The sequence below is a fragment of the Notolabrus celidotus genome, chromosome 4, assembly GCF_009762535.1.
Source record: "Notolabrus celidotus isolate fNotCel1 chromosome 4, fNotCel1.pri, whole genome shotgun sequence".
In the NCBI taxonomy this organism is placed as follows: domain Eukaryota; kingdom Metazoa; phylum Chordata; class Actinopteri; order Labriformes; family Labridae; genus Notolabrus; species Notolabrus celidotus.
In genome coordinates this window covers 26,922,176-26,946,102 of record NC_048275.1, presented here as the reverse complement: position 1 = coordinate 26,946,102, position 23,927 = coordinate 26,922,176, and the positions used below count along the sequence as shown (strand labels likewise).

At 39.5% G+C, this 23,927-nt stretch overlaps 1 protein-coding gene across 2 annotated transcripts in view; it reads left to right on the top strand.

Moving 5' to 3' along the window:
* The first annotated feature begins 3,769 nt into the window (after window positions 1-3,769).
* btaf1 (BTAF1 RNA polymerase II, B-TFIID transcription factor-associated) overlaps window positions 3,770-23,927 on the top strand; it is a 36,044-nt gene continuing 15,886 nt past the window's right edge. Inside the window, exons 1-18 of one of the 2 annotated variants that reach the window (XM_034681277.1) lie at window positions 3,770-4,210; window positions 7,453-7,576; window positions 7,834-7,948; window positions 9,081-9,224; window positions 10,887-11,086; window positions 16,576-16,709; window positions 16,844-16,973; window positions 17,098-17,166; window positions 17,275-17,364; window positions 17,445-17,540; window positions 18,794-18,970; window positions 19,166-19,306; window positions 19,393-19,517; window positions 21,549-21,669; window positions 21,957-22,061; window positions 22,208-22,357; window positions 23,447-23,589; window positions 23,743-23,917. In XM_034681277.1, coding sequence (XP_034537168.1) covers window positions 4,197-4,210; window positions 7,453-7,576; window positions 7,834-7,948; window positions 9,081-9,224; window positions 10,887-11,086; window positions 16,576-16,709; window positions 16,844-16,973; window positions 17,098-17,166; window positions 17,275-17,364; window positions 17,445-17,540; window positions 18,794-18,970; window positions 19,166-19,306; window positions 19,393-19,517; window positions 21,549-21,669; window positions 21,957-22,061; window positions 22,208-22,357; window positions 23,447-23,589; window positions 23,743-23,917 — 2,253 coding nt within the window. In that variant the 5' untranslated portion in view covers window positions 3,770-4,196. The remainder of the gene's footprint in view (window positions 4,211-7,452; window positions 7,577-7,833; window positions 7,949-9,080; window positions 9,225-10,886; window positions 11,087-16,575; window positions 16,710-16,843; window positions 16,974-17,097; window positions 17,167-17,274; window positions 17,365-17,444; window positions 17,541-18,793; window positions 18,971-19,165; window positions 19,307-19,392; window positions 19,518-21,548; window positions 21,670-21,956; window positions 22,062-22,207; window positions 22,358-23,446; window positions 23,590-23,742; window positions 23,918-23,927) is intronic. The other variant, XM_034681278.1, reaches the window with a different exon arrangement.

Here is a 23,927-nt window from a genome sequence, read left to right as displayed (position 1 = left end):
CAGACTCTTCTGCTGTAGAACCATGCAACTGTAATACGTGCTTATGTAGTTTGGCATTATTTTTCTGAAAAATGCAAGGTCTTCTCTAACAATGGCTTTGTCAGCACCTGCTGCTACACAGCACACCTACATTTGCAGGTTAAAACTGTATCGTGCAGCAATGAACTGTGTTCCCAGATTTGTTTTAGGATGTAATTTTGAATCCATGCAGTGATTTCCACTACAGAGTCATGTCTGTTTTTAATGTAGTGCAGCATTAGGGCCTGAAAATCACGGCCATCCAGTACAGGTTTTCAGCTTTGTCCCTTTTGTACAGAGATTTCTCTTTTACTGATATATCGTAGTTGATGAAATTCTTCCCAATTTTACACTGAGGATCATTTTCTTGAATTGTTGAACTATTTTCTCTACATACGTGAAGCTGCTGCTGCTTGTAAGTCAAGTCTGACACCTTTTTTGCAGACCCACTTCTCTGTCTGCAGGTCAGACTAATTCCCAGAATATTTATGTCTGAATGTGAAACTCTCAAGGATTATAACCCTGAGCCTGCACATTCACACTCAACTGGATTCAGAGCTTTGGTTTGTCCTCTAACATATGGAGAAGGATCATTCAGTGCAGAGTTCACTTGTATGATTTTAGATGAATACACAGAAAAGCTTAGTCCGGGTTAGACAGTCCTACTCCAGGACTAAACATGGATCAGAAAAAGGTGCTGCACACACATAAAAAACCCTCTGCACTTTGAATAAAGCATCCTCCACCTTCAGATTTATGAGCTTGTTTCACGCACAATGTGTGCCATGTGTTTTTTAAAGAGGGCATATAGGCCTCAGAAGATAGATTGCATTCATATTCTTATCTTTGCAATAGAAACCCTCTCTCTTTCTCTCTTTCTCAGTTTGGATGATGTGGGTTTTTTTTCTGGGAGGCAGATGGTACAAGCCTGAGCCAGCATGAATATGTCATTGAGATCTCAGCAGTGTATTCAGATAAGATGGGGGGGGGAACTGATACGTCACACAAATTATACTCAGCATGCTGCTTGTGATGGAAACTTTTGCAGATTGTATTTGACAGATGTCAGTTTGTTTTACTATCAGCTCCTCACCTGTCTGACTCGCCCTCCTTCAGTCTGCCATAGGTATTCCAGCTAAAACATTTAAACCTGCATTACTTGGACACAATCAAAGATTTTTAAACTTGCTTTTTTCCCTAGACTCTTCAAAATCAGTTGGTGAAATGCCAGTTTTAAAACCAATGTGCTCATGGTTGTTATGTATAAAATGTGCTGCAAACCCCAGGCTGAAACTCCTTTTCTGTTACACTGGGCTGACATGTTCTAAGCAGATAAAGAAATGTATGGCACCTCTTTAAATGTTGAACAAAAACATGAATCTCCTTCAGAAATAAACATCAATATATTAACATTTATGTGTTCTTAAATCGAGGAGAAAGAAAATACATTTCTACATCTATGTCACATTTTTGCTGTTTTGTTTGCTTTGTATTGGCATGTAACCAGCAGAATGAAAGAAACCAACACAAATAGGTTATGTATGTGTTTAAAGCATTTCTATCATTACAGACAGAACACTGTTATCTACTGTATTTTCATTGTCTTCTTTGCACTGGCCCGTGCAAAACAGATAAAACAGGATCTACTGTAATGTAAATGTGAGCACACAAGCACTCCAAGCAGCACTGCCCTGTGCTTATTTTAGACATTGCATAACTATGTTTCATAACCAAAAACTCTGAAAACAGACAGGATTCTCATTATGTGATAAAATCATTTAGAGTTACTTTATGCTTATACATTAATTTACAAAACATTACATGAAAGTGTCAATCTCTGCTCTCATCTTTAAGCAACCTTTTCATAGTGCTCTGTATCTGTTAGAGAATATGGTTCATTATCTCAAACATGCAGTGCTTTCTCCTCTTTATGACAGCTTCAGATTGTTTATGACATTTCATTTGTGAGGGCATTCACATCAAGAGGACTGTCTCTATGGGACAAAGGGAACCAGCATAAGAAAAAGAAAGTGGACTAAGACATTTTTAGGATTGACATTGTCAGATGTCAGAATAATAATCCAGTCAGAGTCAAAATGATGAGAATAATGTTAAATCTGTGAGGTTTTTGTTGATTTTCTGCACAAGAGAAATTGTTAATTACCACGTCATGATGATGAAGTAGAAATATCACGAATTAAGTCATTATGTTTGGGAGTTCAAATTCTGTGTCATGAATAGAGTCAATATCATTGATTTTAATATTTGAACTATTTTCGACTTTTAAACTTTTTTGGAAAAAAAGGAAAATACAGCAAAATCTTCCTCTTTTTGTTTTTTTCCTTATTCCTGGACCTAGCACTCGTCTATAAGTCTTGACCTCAGACTCAGACCAGTGGATTTTTTTTTTCGCATTCTGCTTCAAAAACACTCTGATAGTAAAGAAAAGGCAGCTTCAGATTTAAATTCATTTTTAAATCCCACTTATTTTATTAATTAACTTAATATTAAATTATAATTGAATACTAAATATTTAATTAATTAATTAAATCCCATAAATGTATAATTATAGAGGTCTCCCTGCAGCAGAAATATTCAACCATTTCCAGGACTCATTGTTTGAGATGATTCGACTTACTGGATAAAATAAAGACAGTGGTATAAAAGTCTGATATCAGTAAAACATTTCGGGGGACAGGTTGAGAAAGGCCTCCATTGAATTTATGCTTTCTTTTTCTTGTTTGTCTGTGGCTATATGCCAAAATGTTACTGTGAAATGAAAAGGCATACTCCTTGAGTCTTGTATTCTGTGTTTAACATGGTGCTATACCATCTGCACTCTATGCTTGTGATAACACAGCTTTGCGCTAGTTTGCATATTCAGTTAAACTGCACATTGCATTTGCATATCAGCACTTTAATCAGCCCTGTGTGTAAAAATGTTTCACTCTGCAATATTTGAATTTATTAGTTTGTAATCCTATTTTTGAGGAGTTAATTTCTCTGTGTTGCGTTTCCATTAAAACCGTATTGATGTGGCTTGTGCATTTATTTATTTATTTATTGTATTTTTCATTTAAAAGGACCATGCATATTAATGAACACTTCTGTAAATATGCCAGAATTAGTCAAAAGGCTAGTTTACATCCGTAGTCCCTTGCCAGATGTTAAAAAGATTCCCTAAAAAGATCAAGATTAAACAAAAACAAAAAATAAAATAAAGTAAAATAAAATCAAAATAACAAGGGAGAGGAGAAACATTCATGCATTAATTCTGCTTGAATGACCCCCTGCTCCTGTGGCACTATAATTTCTCCCCAAAACTCAGGTTTCATTCAGGGAAACCTTAAAGCTCCTGAGAGAAATTCAGATGGCCAACCATTGACTTTCAGGACCATGGCCAGTTGCATTTTTTACTGAAAGCGGCCTAAAAACAACAATGAAAGGAGAAAAGCTCCACAAAACCATCAGAAACCACAAACAAGAACTTGATAGAAATGAGCTGCTAAGTAAGTGGAGGGTTGAGAACCCATTTGAGACATAATACCTGTTATTTGTGACTTATTGTTGTTTTAAATGAACCGTACCCACGTATGAGACAACGTGTCTGAAACCACTGAAAAAAATACTAAACTATCCCCATCCGCTTTTTTCTTTCCATTCGTTTCCTCTTTTAACGCGCCTCCTGATTGGTCCTCCCCGCTGCTTGTAGCCAATCAGCTTCCACCTGCTATGGAGGAAGGAATAAATGCAAGATGGCTCCTCATATAAAAACAGTCTTCTGGGTTGCCCTCAGCGTGCAACAAAATAACTCTTTACACCTTATCAGGTTGAAATATTTATCCGCGAAGAGTTCTGAAGGGTAACTCGAGCTACAGATTGATATGCGTACGGTACTTGGTGATATTTCGTGGGAGAAGATACAGAAGAGACAAGAGGGAGAAGTTTGAAGCCATGAATCGGTGGTGAAGTTTCCCCTCTCCTCGGTAGACGGAGCTGGGTGGTCAGGCAGCACACACTACGGGCCTCGGCTAACCATTGAGTGGTAGCTGCTAACTAGCTAATAACTTCACAGTCTGTTGTTATCTGGAAACATTAAACACCAGGGAAGTGAACTCATCAAAGTACTGGTGTGCCTGTTGAATGTGGGACAGCAGAAGACAGCAGGATAATCGACCATGGCTGTAACAAGGTAAGATTGACAAACGGTTGTCTGTCCAGTGTTTCGGTTTAACGAGGCACCGTGTTAACTAGCGACTTTCAGACGAATGCGTCCGTGGTTGTCGTAGTTACAGGGCGCGCCAGGTTACAGCTGTTTTAATTACGACAACTAAAGACGCATTGGGCTGATAGTTGCTAGTTAACATGGTAACTCGTTTAATCGAAACACCGGCTTTACCTAACAGTTAGCTAGCTAGCCTGCTAGTACGCGCTTTAGACTTGTCAGAGGATGGCCCACTAACGTTAGCCAGCATGCTAACATGTTGTGTTACAGTTCAACTTTCACAATTGGTGGCTTTGGTGTGCAGTTTACAGGAGGCGAAATAAACCCATGTTTACTACAGGGAAATGTCAGCGGATGCAATTTTCACTTATTGTTTTTCATAGTGAAGTACTTATCAATTAACATTGAGTTATCAATTAAGTTTTATATAGAGCCGAGTCCAGTTGTGGACAAAGTCTTCATTACTTAAGTCAAAGTATAGATCCTCCTGGTCAAATATTACTCCAATACAAGTGAAAGTTGCTCTGTCAAATTAGTACTTGAGTTAAAGTCCTGGAGTACTTGCTTTTAAAAATACATTAGTATTCAAAGTACTTTTTAAAACATCTCAAAACTTTGTATTTTAACAATGCAGTCAAGAATGCATGGGTGTACATTCTGCTACGTTCTGTTTATCTAGAAACCATGAATTCAGATCTAAAAAGTATACCATCAAATATAAACTAAGTTACTACAAGCACAGACAAGTTTCAAATGTTCATCAGGAATGAAACCAGTGTGTTAGCCACAGACCTCCACATGCTTTCTCAGGTTAGATGGTGGTGTTTTGTAGGCTGTGATGAAGTTTGTGTGGGAAACCAATTGGAAATTTACAACAATACGAATCATTCTTTATTTCTAAAACATCAAACGTGGGTTTGAAATATGGCTGTGGTGCTCAGGTAGAGAATCATTATCCCTCTCAGCCATAGCCATCATCACCACGACTAAATGAACGGACTGATCTGAACAATGTTTGCAATTGGACAATGTTATTGGACAATGTTATCTGAAGACACTTCAAAGAGCACACAGAGATTGGACTCCTTGTTGAATAATTCAGACCAACTTAAGATGGTGAGCAAAATTTGGCAGAAGTGGCAAGAAAAAAAACACTTAATTTAACAGGTAGAAACCCTGAACAGAATCAATCAGACTCATGTTGAATAACCATCTGTTGCAACGGTGTAAACAGAAAGATGGATGGAAACAAACAAACAAACAAAGCAACAGATGAAACAAGTGTATGGCTAAAGTTATAGTATTAATGGAGAATATCCGTAATATTATTATAAGTGTTGTTATTGGCCTTTTGGTGTAATATAAGCACGAACATCATTAATGGTGATTACTTATTAATTTAATTCTAGAAGGTAGAGTTGATCAGCTCAAAGATTCACACAAACTGATATAAAAGTACCAGCAGTTAGTTAGTCAGGTCTACTGCAGCAGGTGGTGTGCAGGAATAATCTGCACCTACAAAACAATGTAGCTCACTCCTGGGAGGTTATTTGTCAGTACCTTTTAAAGTAAATTATGATTCTAAGTTAGTGACACGCAGCAATATGACATGAATGTAGAGAGATCGAGACAAAGAGATTGATGTGCCGGGTTCCCATCAGGCTAAGTCTATAGCAACATAACTATGGGCTGGTCCAAGCCTGAGCCAGCCATAATAATAAGCTTTATCAACAAAAGCTTCAAGCCTATTCTTAAAGTAGAGAGTAGTAGAGTAGAGCGTGTCTACCTCCCGCACCATGACTGAAAGATGCCGATAGAAAAGGGACTGATGATTGAAGCCTCTGCCCCCATACTGCTTTTAGAGACGAGCAGGTCTGCCTCTTGAAATGAGAGTTATGAGAGGAGAATCGATCTGCACTCGCTAAATACATTTGTGTACCTTAACCTTCCACTTCATTAGGAACGCATTAGTAATCGTATTCCATTTAAAAAACAATCTTATCTAGTTCACATTGACAGAAAGGTGGTTATTTTTCTGTAGTTATTTCAGATGAAGCTGTCCTTGAGATCACTTTAATTAAGGGAATATTATGTCCTCTCGCACCTTTTAGGCGCTCCAATATAGCACAACAAAGATGTTAAGATAATGTCTCTAAACCTAACAAATGTTTACAGACAAAATGTATCAGAGATGTTGTTTAAGATAACATAACAACTACATGTTTATATCACTGCTGGGAAATAGAAGAGGGGCACTGGTTAGTACGGTGGCCCTGAAGGACAAAACAAATTTACAAAAAACACTGGTACTCTGTTTGGTACCGGATCACTTCTGGTTACATTCCCTTTCTGTTAAAAATGAATGTACATTTGTTTCAGAAATGGTAAAAGTGTTCCGTTGTCTCACCGCTTGTAAATGTTTGTTTTTTCTAAAAAAAAAAAAAAAATTTTTAATTTTGTAAATTTGTTTTCTTAAATGTAAATTTGTTTTGGCCTTTGTAAAAGTGTTTTGCTAATGTAATTTTGTTTTATAAAATGTAAAAATGTTTTTCAATATGTAAACCTGTCTCCAACTTTGTGGTTGTGTGCTTCATCTTTTGTAAATTAGTTTTGTCCTTCAGGGCCACCATAGATCTGAGAGACTCGTTGATGAACAATACAATATCATCAACATGAAGTGGAAACACTGCCATGTTCTCTCTCTCTCTCTCTCTCTCTCTCTCTCTCTCTCTCTCTCTCTCTCTCTCTCTCTCTCTCTCTCTCTCTCTCTCTCTCTCTCTCTCTCTCTTTCTCTCTCTCTCTCTTACACAGTGTAGCAGACTTTCTTTTAGTTGAGCTTAAGTATTAGTAGTACTAGGGCTCAAGCCCAGACTGTCTCTAATCCAGTCACCACTTGTATTAATAGCCTGCTAATGACATCAGTTTAAGACCAGGATCATTAGACACTTTACCTTGGTGTAAAGCCAAACAAGTCATAATAGGTTTTTATTTGCATACATTTGAGAGCATCTGCTAAAATAATTAAAACCCTGGGGGTCATTTTTTTTTTAAAGATCATATTTTTGTACACAAAGATGTAACTTATGTGATCTGAGTCTGTCAGGAAGGTGTCAAAGCTGATTATAAAACAGCAGGAAGCAGCATGTGGTTTGCTTAGTGCCGTGCATTGTCTAATGTTCTGCTGACCTTTATTTGTTACCTGTGTGTAGACTTGATCGTCTGTTTATCCTGCTTGACACCGGAACAACACCAGTAACCAGGAAAGCAGCGGCTCAGCAGCTTGGAGAAGTGGTCAAACTCCACCCACATGAGCTCAGTAACCTTCTAGCGAAGGTATGTGTGTGTGATAACTTTGTTTACACCTCCTTATTCTCCACATCTATAGGAGAAGAATGCAGATCTAGGTGCATGATTTGTCTCTGCAGATGAAAATGTGATAATATGTTATTACATGAACGTTAAAGTTTAGCTGCTAGGTCAATTATGTGTTAGATATTTAGCTTTCTTTTTCTTCAGAGGTCAGAGAATTTAAACCTAAGTTATAAGTGCTGTCTGTTAAATCTTTTTTTTTTTTTTTGGTCAATCACAAGGTCCTGACCTACCTGAGGAGTCCAAACTGGGACACTCGTATAGCTGCAGGCCAAGCTGTAGAGGCCATAGTGAAGAATATTCCTGAGTGGGACCCGAATCCCAGGCCTAAAGAAGGTGAGCTTGTCATTACTTATTTGTCAAATTCAACTTGATGTTTGTGCATGCAGATTTTCACATTCAACTTTATATTTGCAGTTGTTTTTTGTCTTCTCACCTCCAGCCTTCTTATCTCTCTCCATCTCAGCGCTATTTTTTCTTAAAGGCCCACCACACTTTCGTTCATAGTTCAGAGTTAGGTTTAGTGCGAGGCCAAAAAGTTGTAGATTTTAACCTCCAGTGGAGAAGAATCTGCGCCAACGTTACTCTGTCAGTCAAATATCTGCGCTGTGTTTTTGCAGCTGCATCACCGTGAACAGAGCAATGCAGGAGGAACAGTATGGCAGCCTGTTAAACTTTATACTGTGGAAGCTGCAAGCTGTTCCGACACTCACTTACACTCAACTCAACTTTGATAAAGCTACATTTTAACTAAAATTCTTCATCCAGTTACATGATGTTAGAACGAGATTGACCTGACCCGAAACACAAAAAGGGCTGGAAATGTTTTACTGACCAGATGAGCCAAAGTTTTGTTCAAATACATGTGATCAATGTGTCAGCTATATGGAAAAAAATATGAAATAGATCATACTCACTCACATCTCTTCACCATAATAAGTATTTTGTATTTTGGTTACTTTTAAATGCAGGTTAGGTGAAGTTTAAAGCTTGCCCTTCTGCTGCTTATGCACTGCTTTGTGCCAATTTAAAAACTAAAGTACAAAGAATTTGACTTAAATGTGCATTTGGACTTTTCTGGACCCATGGTTTGAATGATGGATGAATTTGATGATTAAGATTGTGATTTTAATTATTGCTCAGAATTGCTGAAACTTAGGTTTCTTCAAATTTTAAATCACATGCTGATAACAATATGATCATTAACATAAGCTCATGGTTGCTCCTGTATTGTGTGATCAGCTGTGTTGCGGTAAAATGTATCCTTATGCAGAGAGTGCAGGTCTGATGGTTGGTATTCACCAGCTGTGAAGGTTGCGTGCAGTCAGAGTCGTCCATTATGTAGAGCGTTATGAAACATTTGAAATCAGCAGATGATTCTTTATTAAAGGCGTCAAAGTGGACATGATCACACTCATTAAGTTCTTAAGAGATGCATTTATCAGGCTGTTCTCTTTGTTTCCTGCAGAGTCTTGTGAAGATTTATCTCCAGAGGACTCCTCCTGTGACCGTCTGACTTTCTACCACTTTGACATCTCCCGCCTCCTCAAACATGGAGCCTCTCTGCTGGGATCTGCCGGGGCGGAGTTTGAGCTGCAGGATGACAAAACTGGTTCGTAGTTCGTCTGTCTGTGTTTGCTGTTTTAATGACTTGCATGTTGTTGCACAACATATCCATGTGGAGGAAAAGCTGTGTATGCTGATTTGCAGAAAAGGGAAGATGTGGATCATTTGAGTCATAATAGAAACAGAGGGAGGTGTTTTGGAGAAATGGTTATGAACTGAGGCTCGGGAAGTGTGATCAGGGCCAAGTCATGAAACTACCTGAAAACTGCATCATGAGAAATGTTTGTCCAACACAGATGAACTTTGTCTATAGGGGTGGGAATTGATAAGATTTTATCAATGTCAATGCCATTGTCGATTCTGCTTATCAATCCTATTCCTTATCCATTCCCCTAACGATGAACATATTCAACTTGAACATACTGAACAAGAGGTTGACCTCATTCTCGGCCACGTGAGTCCGGATCTGGCCCCTGGAGCCTGGAGGAAAAGACTTTGAATTTGGAGAGGAAAAACGCTTTTCCTCCGGGGGTCATCGCGGAGGTATCTTACCCGCTTTCTGTGCCTCATTTTCGGCTGCGTGAGTCCGTATGTGGCACCTGGAGCCTGGAGGAAAATACTTTGAATTTCGTGGTTGAAGGAGTTCTGCGTCGCAGAGTATGTGGCGTAATGCAGCGTACCGCAACATGACGTGACGTCGTGCTGGGAAATTAATTCTTAAGAAGAATCAATAACATTTGAGGTATACAACTCCGATGGAATTGATCGATTGGAACCTGTTCTAAGTCAGATCCGGTTTTTGATTCCCACCCCTATTTGTCTACTTCCTTACAGTGCAGGTCGTTTTACTTGGTAGTTTTTAACGGTATAAATGAACAATACGTTGATGTGGTACATGGAAGTTTTGACAAAAACCATTTAGCCTTATGTTAACAGCAGATCAGCGTGCAGCAGCCCCTGAAGCTTCTTAAAGAGTATCAGTGAAACACCAGTTGTTCATTTGAAACTGCTCTAATCAGAGTTTCAATATAACTACATGGTTCCTTTTTGGGGTTGATGAGATGGAGTAGTAGAACTCAGCAGATAATTTAGCGATGAATACTTCATCAGGCCTAACCAGTTTCTTTCTGTGTGTGCTAGATGACTTCTTTGCATGTCAATAAACTGTATTTCAAAGTTTAACTTTTAAAAAATCGTGTTACTTCTGGATCTTAAAGCTAGTAGAAGAATATTATAACTGACCATAAGAAGTTAAGATTGATGAATACAGAAAATATGATCATGAATGTATTTCTTACAATATTTCTGCAACTTAAGCACTCGTGTCTTTGGTTGTTTCTGATAGAAACACAACCACTAAACGACCAGTGTGGTGACCATATGATGCTTTTCAGTGCAATTTGAATATGGAAAGCTGTTCATTCTTATCGTCTCTCTTTGTCATTTGACTTTTAACGTCTTGTTCATGTGTATCTTCCCTGCACTGAGCCGTAACATCATTTGTTTCTCCTCTTTAGTTAAGCTAAATTTAGCATGCTATAAGTGACTTTAAAGAGCCACAGTGCATATGATACTCTCTGTACTTATGTACCATGGAAGCACTTAAAGTTTTTGCCTCTCAGCCGACACTGTTGTTCACATGTACATGATCAACTTTCCTACAGCTGCTGGATAAAGTTCTCCCCTGACTGCCTTCATTTGTTTTCAGGTGAGATGGACCCTAAGGAACGTCTGGCCCGCCAGAGAAAACTCCTCCAGAAGAAGTTGGGTCTGGACATGGGTGCTGCTATTGGCATGGACACTGAGGATCTGTTCAATGATGAGGATCTGGACTACACCTGCCAAACCAGTACACTGAGAGCCACCGGGAGTAAAGCCACAGCTGGATCCAGCTCCAAAAACCATGTGGTAGGTACATTTGCTGCCTCTAAGATTTGACTCGGCAAACCTTTCAGACATTTAGTCCTCCGTGACTATAAAGTTAACAAATAGAGGAAGATAATCAGAAGTGTGAGACAGGAAGTGGAAGCTTGTGTTTACTGTTTTAGACAGCAGTCCAGTGTTGTTCTGTAATGAGATTCTGAGGCTTAAGGTAAAGGCCTGACTTACCTGGCGAAGTTTAATTAAATAAACCTACTATGGGGTGTTTTAACCCGTTATGAAACAGTCTTAATTTAATGCTGATGCATCTCTTTGACCTAGTAGGGATGCACCAATCAAAGAAAATCAGGGCAGATGGCAATTCCCATGTTAAAAATAATTCAGCTGAAACTGGTGCACCCTTACATTTTTGTTAACGCCTGTCACTGCAGTCATAGGGTCAAATTCCAGGGAAGTGATTCATTGCATTTAGACCCAATGAGCCTTCATTTCAAGTGTCCTCTGAAGAGGCTTGCATCAGGAGTACATTAGACTGTAAAAAAGGAGAGTGGAGGAGATTCCTCTTTAGGGAATATTTAACACACATGTTCTGGACAGGATTATGGGAGTAAGAAGATGCAATGCTTTGTCCACAAAAGCAGTCGAAGTTGAAATCAAAGAACGTGTGCTAAGAGTAGCTTTTGGTTTTACTATCATTTATTGGACTCGGAAAGATTAAATTGTAATACTCAATCAAAACTCCATCCTTTTCTTCACCTGACTCATCAGTTGTTTGGGTAATACTTAGCTCTGAATGTAGTACACCTTGCAGTAAGTCAAATGAAAGTCGGACTTTATTTTGGTGCAGGTGTGTTTTCCAGATCACAACCTGATCTAAATATCCCAGCTCATTTTTTTTTAAATCGATACCATTTTCCAGCCTCTTTGAGAATCGAGTCCTCGTTAATTTTACTATTGAGTCTTTTCCATTATATGGTGGAAAGTCAATGGAACAAAATGTTTTTTAAGAAATATCCTACAATAAGCATTAGGGTTGTGACGATGCATGACACTAGGTTCAGGAAAATGAGAGGTAAAGTAAAAAAATGTGAAACACTGCCGGCCCACTTTCAAATGTTTGATCTAGTTATCTTGTAATCAATGTCATTTCAGTTCTACTTTCTTTTTTTAACCTGTGTTTTAGGGCATTTGAACTTTATTGGATTGGAAAGCTGGAGAGACAGAAAGGAAATGTGGAGAGTAGAGAGTGGGGGAAGACCTGCAGCGAAATGGTCGAGGCGCGTGCTTAGACCGCTAGGCCAACGGCACCCCTCAGTTCTACTTTGACTGTGTCTTTAACTGCACTAGGTCATTCATACTCAAATTATATAAGCACTGTAAAAGGTTTTGCCACAACCTCAATGACAGACTTATCTTCTGTATGACTCACAAGTCTCTCTTCAGACTCTGCATGAACTATATGTGAGCTTTGAACTTCTAATTGAAGCTGTGTGTGACCGTCTGACCGAACTCGTTTCACAAATTAAAAATGACAAATGAAACCAGTATCAATAATAAATATAGATAACACTAAGTTAAGTAGTACTCTCATCATAAAAGTCCAAATAGAGACTGACGTAATATTTCTTTAAGCTGTAAATAAAGAGCATAAAGAACCTTTTGAGTGAAATTGAGGATGATGAGTACTGGCTTGTAGAGTGCGGTAAAAGATAGATGTGTGGTTGTGTGGGAGGAAGCAGTCTGACAGCTCTTGGTTAGGAGCTGTTTCATCCTGGATGTGTGTATGTGTAGTCTGAAACCCTTCACCTGATGGACGTTGGGCCTAAAGTTCATGATTTTGGTGTGTCGCTAATGATGTGGTTGGCTCCAAGTTGGCAGAGTGGTCCCTTTGGGCTACAGCTGTGTGTCTGATGGTTTGTATGTTCTCAATCTCAGCTATGAATTGGTGGAAGGGAGTGAAAAATGATGTTAAGTAAAGAAACACGATAAATGGTATCAATATAAATGCAGCAGAGCTTCAGTTGTCAAATCGATGTTTATACTCCTCAGTGCATCTCAGCGGAGAGGCTTGTCCTGACAGATCTGTTCTAAAATGTGTTTTTTTTACTTCATTCTGACTCTGCTCTTGTTATCTATTTGTCCTGACAGTCTGTTTTGTGACTCACTCTGTTCCCAAGCCTTGAATGAATCAAACAAACCTTAGTATGTTTCTGTGGAACCACTTTTTGTCTTGTATCATGCTTTTGTCTTCACATGTTCCTGTTTTCTGAGGTGCTGCATTTATTTTAACTTCAAAGAGGACGGAGAATCTGAGTACTGTCAGAGCGGCAATGCAACAGAAAAAATACCTCTTTTGTTATTCTCTCTGATTCATGTTTTCAAACATGTCGCAAATAAATGTCTAAATGTATTCGTGCATCTCTGGTCGCTGTGGTTGACCGAGAAGTCTGGAATATGTGGCTCCATTCTGCAGAAATCTCTTCACAGTATAAAATTATAAAAATCTCTCGTGAACAAAAAGGAAGGAGAAGAAGGTTGGATTCACTTGAAGCCAAATGCACTGCATGCGATTCACGGTGCTGTGAGGCAGAGTGTTTGTAGAATGAGTCACTCAATAATCAGCTCTACTCTACGTTGTATTGCTGTGAACCCTGTAAGGTAGCTCGGGGGTCAGGACTGACCTGCCACAACCAAACACAAGACCGGAGCTGACCTGTACCATTACATAAAAGTGCACAAAGTGTGAAATGAACTAAACAAACAAAGTGTAACTGCTCTACTTTAACTTGACCTGATCTCACACTGCACTCTTGAACTTGAATCGTGTCCTATAACATGATAACACAACCTGAGCTGCTACCAATGCTACTCAACAGTTAAGCTAATATAGGTTTTATCTTTCTGGAATGTACCGCATAGATATGTTGAATATTCACTCCACTCAGACAGTAAGAAGGCTGGTGAGGTGTTACCTCCAGATATATTCCTCTCAAGTTTTGATTGGTCTGTGTCTCCAGGGAAGGCATGTTGTCTATTAAATTGTAAAATTGACAGTTAAATCTCTCTCTACCTCAGGATGCAGGATTCCTTGTCCTTGGGAAAGTTATTGAGCCCCACACTGCTCTGAAAGCAAGCTGTTTCTGCCTAGTCTGTAGAATAAGACCTTTTCATGAAGTTCTTGTTTTTTGGACCAATTTTATACACAGGGCTCTGTTTGATCATGCAATCAATTTTTTAATCAACCTTTAACAAAGGATGTTGGAATCCCAGACCTACATTGTGGCTACCAACAGTGGAAATGATAATACTGGTAATTTTTTACTTCATGTCACTGAGTGTAAAACAGACAATTTGTCTTTCAAGTAAAATGTCATTGTGTTATTACTTAGGCAAGGCAAGTTTATTTATAAAGCGCCATTCATGCATAGAGCAATTCAAAGTGCTTTACATGGTTAAAAACAAAAAAACAGAACAGTAACAATCAACAAATGCATACAGCAAACACTTGTATATGTGGCCAGTTATCTCTCTCTCTCTCTCTCTCTCTCTCTCTCTCTCTCTCTCTCTCTCTCTCTCTCTCTCTCTCTCTCTCTCTCTCTCTCTCTTTCTCTTTCTCTTTATTTATGTAACTTAATGTATATAGTAAACAGGACTGGGTCTTGTTATTTATTTAAATCAGGTGGGACTATTATAAATAATCAGCCCCCTTCGCTGCTCTGAAGTCAGTGACTTACAGGGTCTTACTGTCCCGCCGGACACAGAATCACAACTGATCTTGTCTTAACCGAAATGAACCCTTTAATTATTCGATTCATCTCAGTACTTCTTCCCAAGGATTAAGACTCACACATTGAATCTTTTCTGTTTCGAGTCGCAGCCCGAAGCTGGCTCAGACCTCTTGACACCCCCTGCAGGGTGCCCGTATGCCCAACATTTATCCAATATCAGGTTCATTGCATAACGAAATACATTGTCAGAAAGTATCCAATTTAAAATATGACATTAAAGCTCCAGTGAGGAATTTTTGGTTTGTGACAATTTGGCACCCCCTGTGGACAAATTAGTCTTTGCTGATTTTATTCTGTGCATCCAAAAGTGGTCTTATTTTTTTTAACAACAATCGTATCCTCCTTTTAACCGTCAAAAGTATCACTCGTCAAAGATGTGCCAAGGGAAGGGCAAAGCTTCTTTGGCAGTGTATTCTTAGGATGCCTACCCTGCCGCAGCAGTATCAGACATTATAAAAAACTATCAAGAAATAATAAATCTTCTTGCTCATGGTCTTGTTTGCTTGTCTAGGTCATAAAGAAGAATCAGTGTGAATTTCAGTCTGTTTCATGACAAGCTGAAATCTCCTCACAGGAGCTTTAAACAAACCTAAGCATGAAAACATAAAATATTAAAAAAATCTAAGATCAAGAAAGAAAGAAAGTAAATGTAATAACAAAATTTCATTAAAACTCAGTTTGTTAAAAGAAATTTAAAGTTTGTGGTTACAGACCAAATTAAGACGGAAAATTAGTTAAAAGGTTTAAAAATGGCTTTGCATCCATTTTTGAGCAGTGTAAGCAGCATGAAAGAGGAATGTTTTTAGTCTGGACTTAAACGTGGTCAGAGTCGGGACTAACTGTAGAAACTGGAGTAATGATAAACTAACTGAAGTCTTTATCACGCACCTGTGCTCAGTTGTCTCACTCTGACAGGTAGTTGTGTCTAGAGACATGTGAAAGTTTGTTGAAACTAACACAAGTCTTGGCCTCTCTGCACATTAAACATCGTGGACTTTGTGAAGCCCTGCTGACACTTATAACAAAGTGTTTATTTTTCAAAGTAACAGAAATTAAAGCCAATTAAACAATAAAAGTACATGGAAACAAAAACTGTATGACCGAGCTCACTGTGTCACATTAGAGGAGCAAGGCTGTTGTTAAAATTGTGATGATGGAAATCATTTTTTATCTGTGATGTCACATGAACTGCTAATGATATTTAAGAGTTGTTGTTACTACCACTTTCTCTTCATTTAGAAGTCCTCTTACTTAGCTCTTTGTTTGGACATCTCTGACACACTCAGTGAATACAGCCTGCATGGTATGTGTAACTCAGATGTAACACATTAACCATGTCACCAAGTCATGACTCCAAACGTCACAGTAAGACCGTAAACCTCAGTAACAAAACAGGTAGGACAAAAGTTTTATTTTACGCTGCTAGTGCTGTTACTTGCTGATGCTAACAACGTAGCACAGATTTCATCATTGGGTGGAATCAGGGGAAATTAATCCGGCAGCTGATGTAGACAGAATGGCAGACTCTTCTAAGTTCACAAGACATGATGTTTGAGGTGGAGACTGTAAATCGTAAGATCGTCGATCTTGAGCGTGTTTTTTTCTTGCTTTTAGCTCACTAGTGCTACCTGACCAGCCACCTGTGCTAACAATACAAGTAAAAGGTCATCGTATGAGTCAACCAGTTCAGTTCTTAAGTGAGTAACTGTTCATTCTTTTTCTTTTCAGCCTATGCAAGCTGCTGAGTTGATTGACTCAGAGTTCAGACCAGGCATGAGCAGTCGACAGAAGAACAAGGCGAAGAGGATGGCCAAGCTGGTGGCCAAACAACGATCCAGAGATGTGGACACAAATGATAAGAGGTAAGATTGTGTGACTTTGATTGTCTCTGTCTCTGAAGATACTTGTTAAGGCTCTTGTTAATTTATTAACAATTCTGTTTGTTTTAGTTAGAATGTAAAGGTAAATGGTTCCCGTTGTCTGTTTCTCCTGACAGTAACGACAGTTTTGAGGGTGAACCCGAGGAGAAACGAAGGAAAACCACAAATGTAGTAATCGACCAACCAGCAACAGAACACAAAGTCTTAATCGACAACGTTCCTGACAACTCCAGTCTGTCAGAGGAGGTGAGGGGTTCAAAACATTAAATAACTTATTCATTTCAAGTCCTGCACTCTTTAATTACTTTAAATGACAACATAAAACATTAGTTTGTGAATAATAAATAATGTCTTGTTGCTTTCTCCTCAGATACATGAGTGGCCTCTGGAGAGCTTCTGTGAGGAGCTCTGCAATGACCTCTTCAATCCCTCATGGGAGGTAAAAATACAACATTTATCTAATAAAGCAGAATTGAACCCGCAGGGATTTGACAACGTGTAAAGTTAGTATAAACATTTAAATAGTATTATATGTGATTGTTTACAGATTCGTCATGGTGCAGGCACAGGTCTTAGAGAAATCCTCAAGTCTCAAGGTGCTGGGGGCGGAAAGCTTGTTGGGAGCACTTCAGAACAGGTACTTCTTAATCCACCTCATGTTTTTTAAATTCAGTTAAGACTGAAACATGATGCATGTTATTTGACGTCTTGGTTTAGATGCTGCGGCAGCATCAGGAGTGGATAGAGGACCTGGTCATCCGGCTGCTCTGCGTCTTTGCTTTGGACCGCTTTGGAGATTTTGTATCTGATGAGGTGAGCTCTCTCTTTTTTTTCTTTTCTTTTTTTGTTCCTACAGCTCACTAAGAATCTTTTTATAGTTCACACATTTGAAGGATGAGACATGCTCTGTAGAAGCATTTTATAAGTCTTCAAATGTTCCATGGTTACTTCAATCCAAACTGGCTGTGCCATCGGTGTGTGAATGGGATTAGTTAATACTGATGGGCTCTACATAGCAGCCTCTGTCATCGGTGTATGAAGGTGATATGTAACGTGCAAAGTGCTTTGAGTGGTCAGAAGACTAGAGAAAGCGCTATATGAACACAGTCCATTTACCATTTATATAATGAGCTTTAAAATGCCTTTTGAGGTTCTTCTAAAAGTGACATCAGAAACTGAGTGGTCCATGAGTGTAATCAAGTTTGGGAAATAACTGTTGACACTGAAATCATTCAAAATAGTCACCGATTGATATTGAGACTGGCAATCAACCCAGCTGATTTTGAAGCCAACAAGTTAAATAGTTACATACTGGTAAGAAACAAAGGGCCATCTGTAGTTTTAATTTTGGCCCCATGAGGACCAGTCACAGCTGCGTCTGTGTTCCTTTATCATGTAGCTATATTTTGAAAAATCAATCAATCAGATTTTATTTATGAAACGCTTTTCATGCAATGGCATTGTAACACAAAACGCGGACATAAAAACAACCTAAAATAGAATAAATTAAGAAAAAAAGTCCACTACCTGAAGACCTGAGGGTTCTCACTGGCTCATATGATAAAAGCAAATCTGATAAGATGGGCCAAAACCATTAAGAGATTTAAAAACCAATAAAATATTCTTAAAATCTATTCCAAAAGATACTGGAAGCCAATGCAGAGACTTTAAAATTGGTGTGATGTGGACTCTCTTTCTGGTCTTTGGCAGCATTCTAGCAACTGAGTGACAGAGAAATGGTTATAGTGCATGGAGTAAATATTGGGGGATGTGGAATGATGGCTTTTATAGATATAGGTGGGCTTGTTTTTTTTCCTGTGCTTGGATCCAGAGTATATCTGCAGGCATTGTTTTCTTTATTTGACGAAAAAACTTCCAGGAAATAATTTTGTCCAGGAAACAGCAAGCCATCTGTTGATTGCTTTAAATGCATATGGTGGCTCACTTTATACTAAACCATTGTCAGTGCTGATTAACAGTCGTGTGTTACTTGTGAACCAGCTCAATGTGTACACAAAGTCTTTGGGGGTTTTTTGGGCTTCGCTGACACCTTGTCTTTTTGCCAGGTGGTGGCTCCTGTCAGGGAGACGTGTGCGCAGACTCTTGGTGTTGCCCTTCGCCACATGAATGAAACGGGTGTTTCCATGACGGTAGACGTCCTGCTGAAGCTGCTTAAAGAAGACCAATGGGAGGTCCGGCATGGAGGCCTGCTTGGGATAAAGTATGCCCTGGCTGTCCGACAGGTACCACCTGTTCTGTTTGAGTATAAGATAAGCTGTCAAACATAAAAAGGTCCTATGCCATGTTCAAACTGAGTGCCATATGGTCAGGAATAAACAAAAGGAAAGGAAGGATGTGTGCATGAAAACATATGTGGGAGATGTTACTGTAAAAGCAGTGAATGTTGATTTTCACCTGTCTGTTCCTCTGTGTCTCAGGATCTGATATCTATCTTGCTGCCCCGTGTGCTCCCAGCCATCACTGTGGGTCTACAGGATTTAGACGATGACGTCAGAGCAGTGGCAGCTTCTTCCCTCATCCCTGTGGTGGAAGGTTTAGTACAGCTACTACCCGGCAAGGTAAGAGAGGCAGCAGAAGCGACTTCTTAACAAAAACAATGCATGGAGTTTTAATTTTAAAGAGTGATTCTTTGTGTGTCCTTCAGGTGCTCTTCATAGTGAACACACTGTGGGATGCTCTTTTGGACCTGGACGACCTCACAGCTTCTACTAACAGCATCATGACGCTGCTGTCTTCTCTGCTCACCTACCCGCAGGTCCGACAGTGCAGGTCAGTCACAGGGAAGGTCACACAACAGATAAATGCTTCTGCCTTCATTATACAGTGTGTACAAAAGGAGAGATGAGGAAAAGCCTTAAAGAATATCATGAACGTGATGTGGATTTTATGCTTGAAAAATAATGCAATCCTTTTTATGTCTCAAATCAGTTGTGCACATCTTCAAATACCAGAAGTGTTTTCAGTAATTTGCATATTTATCAAAAATAACATCATGTCTCACAAAGCCTGCAGGCTTGACAGACCTTTACTTACTGATTTGGTAACCAATAGGTTGGAGTGAGGCAGTCAAATAATACTATACGGGGACACAGCGATGTTGAGGAGTGACAATCCCAAGAGCTTGTCTTGTATTGTTGGACCCACTGCCACAGACTGAACAAACTTCCTTACATACACTGCTATCAACCGTGACATGTTTGTAGACTATTTCAAGCTACAAGCTCAGTATTTTATACACTGGCCAAAAATGACTCTTAAGGCGTTTTTCGACCGCAGGAACTTTACCCCGGATCTAGGGACTTTACCCCTGAACTACATGCGTTTCGACTGGAGGAATCAGGATCTAAATTTAGTTCAGGGGTAGTTAATCTCCCCCTGAAAAGTCCCTGCTTTGGGGGTAGTACTTTTCAAAGGTCCTGGGACTTTTGGCTGAACGTAACGGTGTTTGTGAAGTTTACACAGTTCTTGAAACACAGAGGGAGTTCCTGGGAATGCATACTAGTTTAGTTACTTATTAAGATTTCAAAATATTATTCAATATAACAAAAAAAATTCTCTTTGTCACTGGCCTGATTTGCACAATCTGCCTGGGGCTTCAGCCCGTGGTTGAAACACAGACAACAATGGGGGCAGAGGAACCTTTAAGTTCAGGGTAAAGTAGTTCTGGGGCTAAAAGACCCCGGAACTCTTGGGCAAAATGCACCTATAGACATTCTAGCTAGAGAGCATGAGGGGATGATGAATGATACGTTATTGAAGCTACATGCTGGTTGCTAAATCATTGGTTGGCTAATCGTTTAGTTCACAAGCTAAACTAGCAGAAATAAGTGTCAACATTTCTATACAATAGTGCTGTATTTTACTTAATAGGAAACAGGAGTGCAGCCTTCTTGGAAGATCTGATTCTACAGAACATGAAGCCTTGATGGAGGAATTCTTTTACTTTTTGTCATGTCATAAAGTGGGAAAGTGACCACTCTAGGAAGTGCTGTTCTTAGCTCTTCTATGAAGTTTTCATTTTGTATGCAAGGAATAGAAGAGAAAAGACCAGTCATGTAATATTTAACAAGGGATTTTACCAAACGTCACCTACAAAAAATCCAGTGTCCCTGAGTGTCCCTATGAGGTTTGCTCCAAAAGCCCAGGAAGTCCCTTTTTAAACCAATGTTTCATGTCTACAGCCTGGTGCAGAAAAAACGTTTTGATCTGATAAGCTCAGTTCTCATTTGTTCACACCACACAGGAGGTGACTTTATTAATGCCTCAATCATTTGGAAGATATTAAGTTATAATCTGAGGTTTGGCTGTCTCGACTGATGGGCAGGCACATTATAGCTGTTAGCCAGGAGGCTAGAGGCTTGTCTCAACTCCTCTTCTTTGTGTTTTGATATGTTGACTGAAAGCTACGCTGAGTCAGCATTTCCAATATGGCCCCCGCCATCATTCAGCCTCAGAATCTGATGAGTGACGTTTCTGAGGCCCATGATTTATACAGCCTATAAATTTGACATATTATGGTCTGCTGCCAACAAATACACTCAGAGTGACTCTGCTCATCTTTTGTCATTTGTCTGAAGGTCTCCTCTGTGTTTTTTGGAGCAAGGTGGAGTATTAGCCAACTTTGTTTGAACTTGACATAAATTACCAAATGAGACACTCACTGAGCAAAGCTGTTCAACACCATCTAAATATGTACCTTTTTGTACTGAGACATTCATCCAGTTTTCAAATCTAAGATGACCTTGCAGAGCCCTGTACTGAATGTGTGTTCATGTTTACTCACTTTGTTGTCTTCTCCAGCATGCAGCAGTCGTTAACAGTCCTGGTCCCTCGGGTTTGGCCGTTCTTGAGACACACAATATCATCAGTTAGAAAGGCAGCACTGGAGACGCTCTTCACACTGCTTTCTAAATCTGACCAGGTAAAATAGATTCAGAGTGACTAGATATTCATGTGTTAAACTGCATTTTTCTATCCACAGGATTAAACAAGGAAATAAACATTTGTAATAAAAGAACTTTGGATTAATAGCTAGTAGTAGTGAGCTTCTTGATTTTCACCAAACGCAGACACGATTCCCTCGTATGTGCAAACATCCTTAACAATAAAGCTTACTGAGTCTGGTGTAGTATTAGTTTTCAGTGTTGTCTAGCATGGAGTTTAATCCCTTGCTTGAATGCTTATTTATTTTTTCTGTTTGTTCTTCAGAGCTGTGCCGTGTGGATTAACCCCATCCTACAGGACATGCTCCGACACATATTCCAGTCCTGCATTCTGGAGAGCAACGAGGAAATCCTCGAACTAATCCAAAAGGTGTGTTACATGATCTGAAGTATCATTTCTAGCAGGGTTAAAATACTAAAATGATTTTGATTTGGTGGAAAAAGTTGGATGTTTTTATCCCATTTCAAAGTATTTAGTATAAATAGAACTTGTATGTTTTGTGTCACTGTGTGCAGGTGTGGATGGAGCTGCTGTCTCAGGCCCCTCAGCAGTACGTGGTTGCAGCCAGCTGTCCGTGGATGGGCGCCTGGCTGTGTCTCATGATGCAGGCCTCACATATTCCTATTGACCTGAACATGCTGCTGGAAGTAAAGGCCCGCTGCAAGGCAAGACACTTTGATTCAACCTAGACAAGACCGACACTCACTGGTTCTAATGCTGCTCTGTTCTCAGCAGATGTGTTGTGTTTCTAGTTCACACAGATGTGCAGTGATTTGTCCTATTAATATCCCTAAAAGGCAGTGCTTCTGTTCTAACCAAAAAAAATGTGTTGGTAAGACTTCCCGGACTGAAGGGGCCTTTTCTTTTACAAAGTTCATGCAAATATTGTGTCTTCAAGACGTGACTGGAAACTGCAAACTTTGCTGAAGTTGCTAGGTGACAGACAAGCAGACAGGGTGAATGTGATGACGTATTCTTACAGGCATTTACATTAGTGTGTTTGAGTCAGCGGAGCTTCAGCAAGTCTGGAATTAAAAAGATCCAGCTGCAGATAAATCATGTTCAAAATACAGCATTGTTCAACCTCATGAGTAACTTCAACAAACCGTTCTGTCAGAATGACTTAATGCTGTAGGAGGAATCAGAAATGGGAGCAGTTTTACTTTGTGGGATTGATTTACTGCTGACAGAGTGACACAGAAGTTTAATTTTGGTGACGGCAACAAATCGCTTTGTCATTAGCTGCCAAAGTGACATTCTTGATACTTAATACCACTTGTTTTATTTTAGTAAAACAATGCAGCCGATGACTCCTTTAGAAGAAGACTGTAATGACCTGCTTCTTTTAGGTGTTGCTCATTAGATACTACATAATATACCATTTTGTATGTTTACATAAAGTTTATAACCATCATTTCATGCTCCTCCAAGGATAAGAAAAACTAAGATCTAGGAAGCAAAAAAAAACTGACACACCAGAACTCTGGACCCCTTGCAGAACACGTATTACGAACTGCAATCATGTCGTCTTCCTCTGTAAATGTGAAAGATGTCCTAATGGTTAAAAACATCACAGCAGTGTTTTAAAATGTAGTCAAAGCAAGCTCTACAGGGAATAATGTACATAGTGAATTTGTAGCTGAAGTTAAAAGACATGTTCATAACACATCATGTAAGCAGATGCACAAAGACTTTATCAGTGGATGATTTATTATTTTAAAATCTAAAATTATATTGTTTCTTTGTTCTAACAGGATAAGGCAGGTGCAAAGGCTCGTATAGGGACCAACCAGGTGAAGGAAGCAGTTCAGGAGTACATAGCAGGTGCAGAGACGGTGACAGATGACCAAGGGACACGGGACTATGTTGTGATTCGTGCTCGTCTCATGGCTGCTCGGTAAGTTCTGGTTGTTGAATAAGCAGTCAAGAGTGGACGGTCCTGTTCTTTGGCTGAGCCTGTGTCTCAGAAATAGTTGAACCACAGTTAGTAACTAAATGGTTCGCTTACAGCTCTGACCGTGTTTTTCGATCCTCTCCATCTGTAATCCAGATTGCTGGGGGCTCTGTGTAGGTGTATCTGCGACCCTCAGCTCAACGCTGCGTCTCAGGAGATCCGACCAGCTGAGTCTTTGGGCCAGCTGTTGCTTTTCCACCTCAACTCCAAGTCCGCCCTGCAGCGCATCGCTGTGTCTCTGGTGCTTTGTGAGTGGGCTTCGCTGCAGAAGGTGAACACCC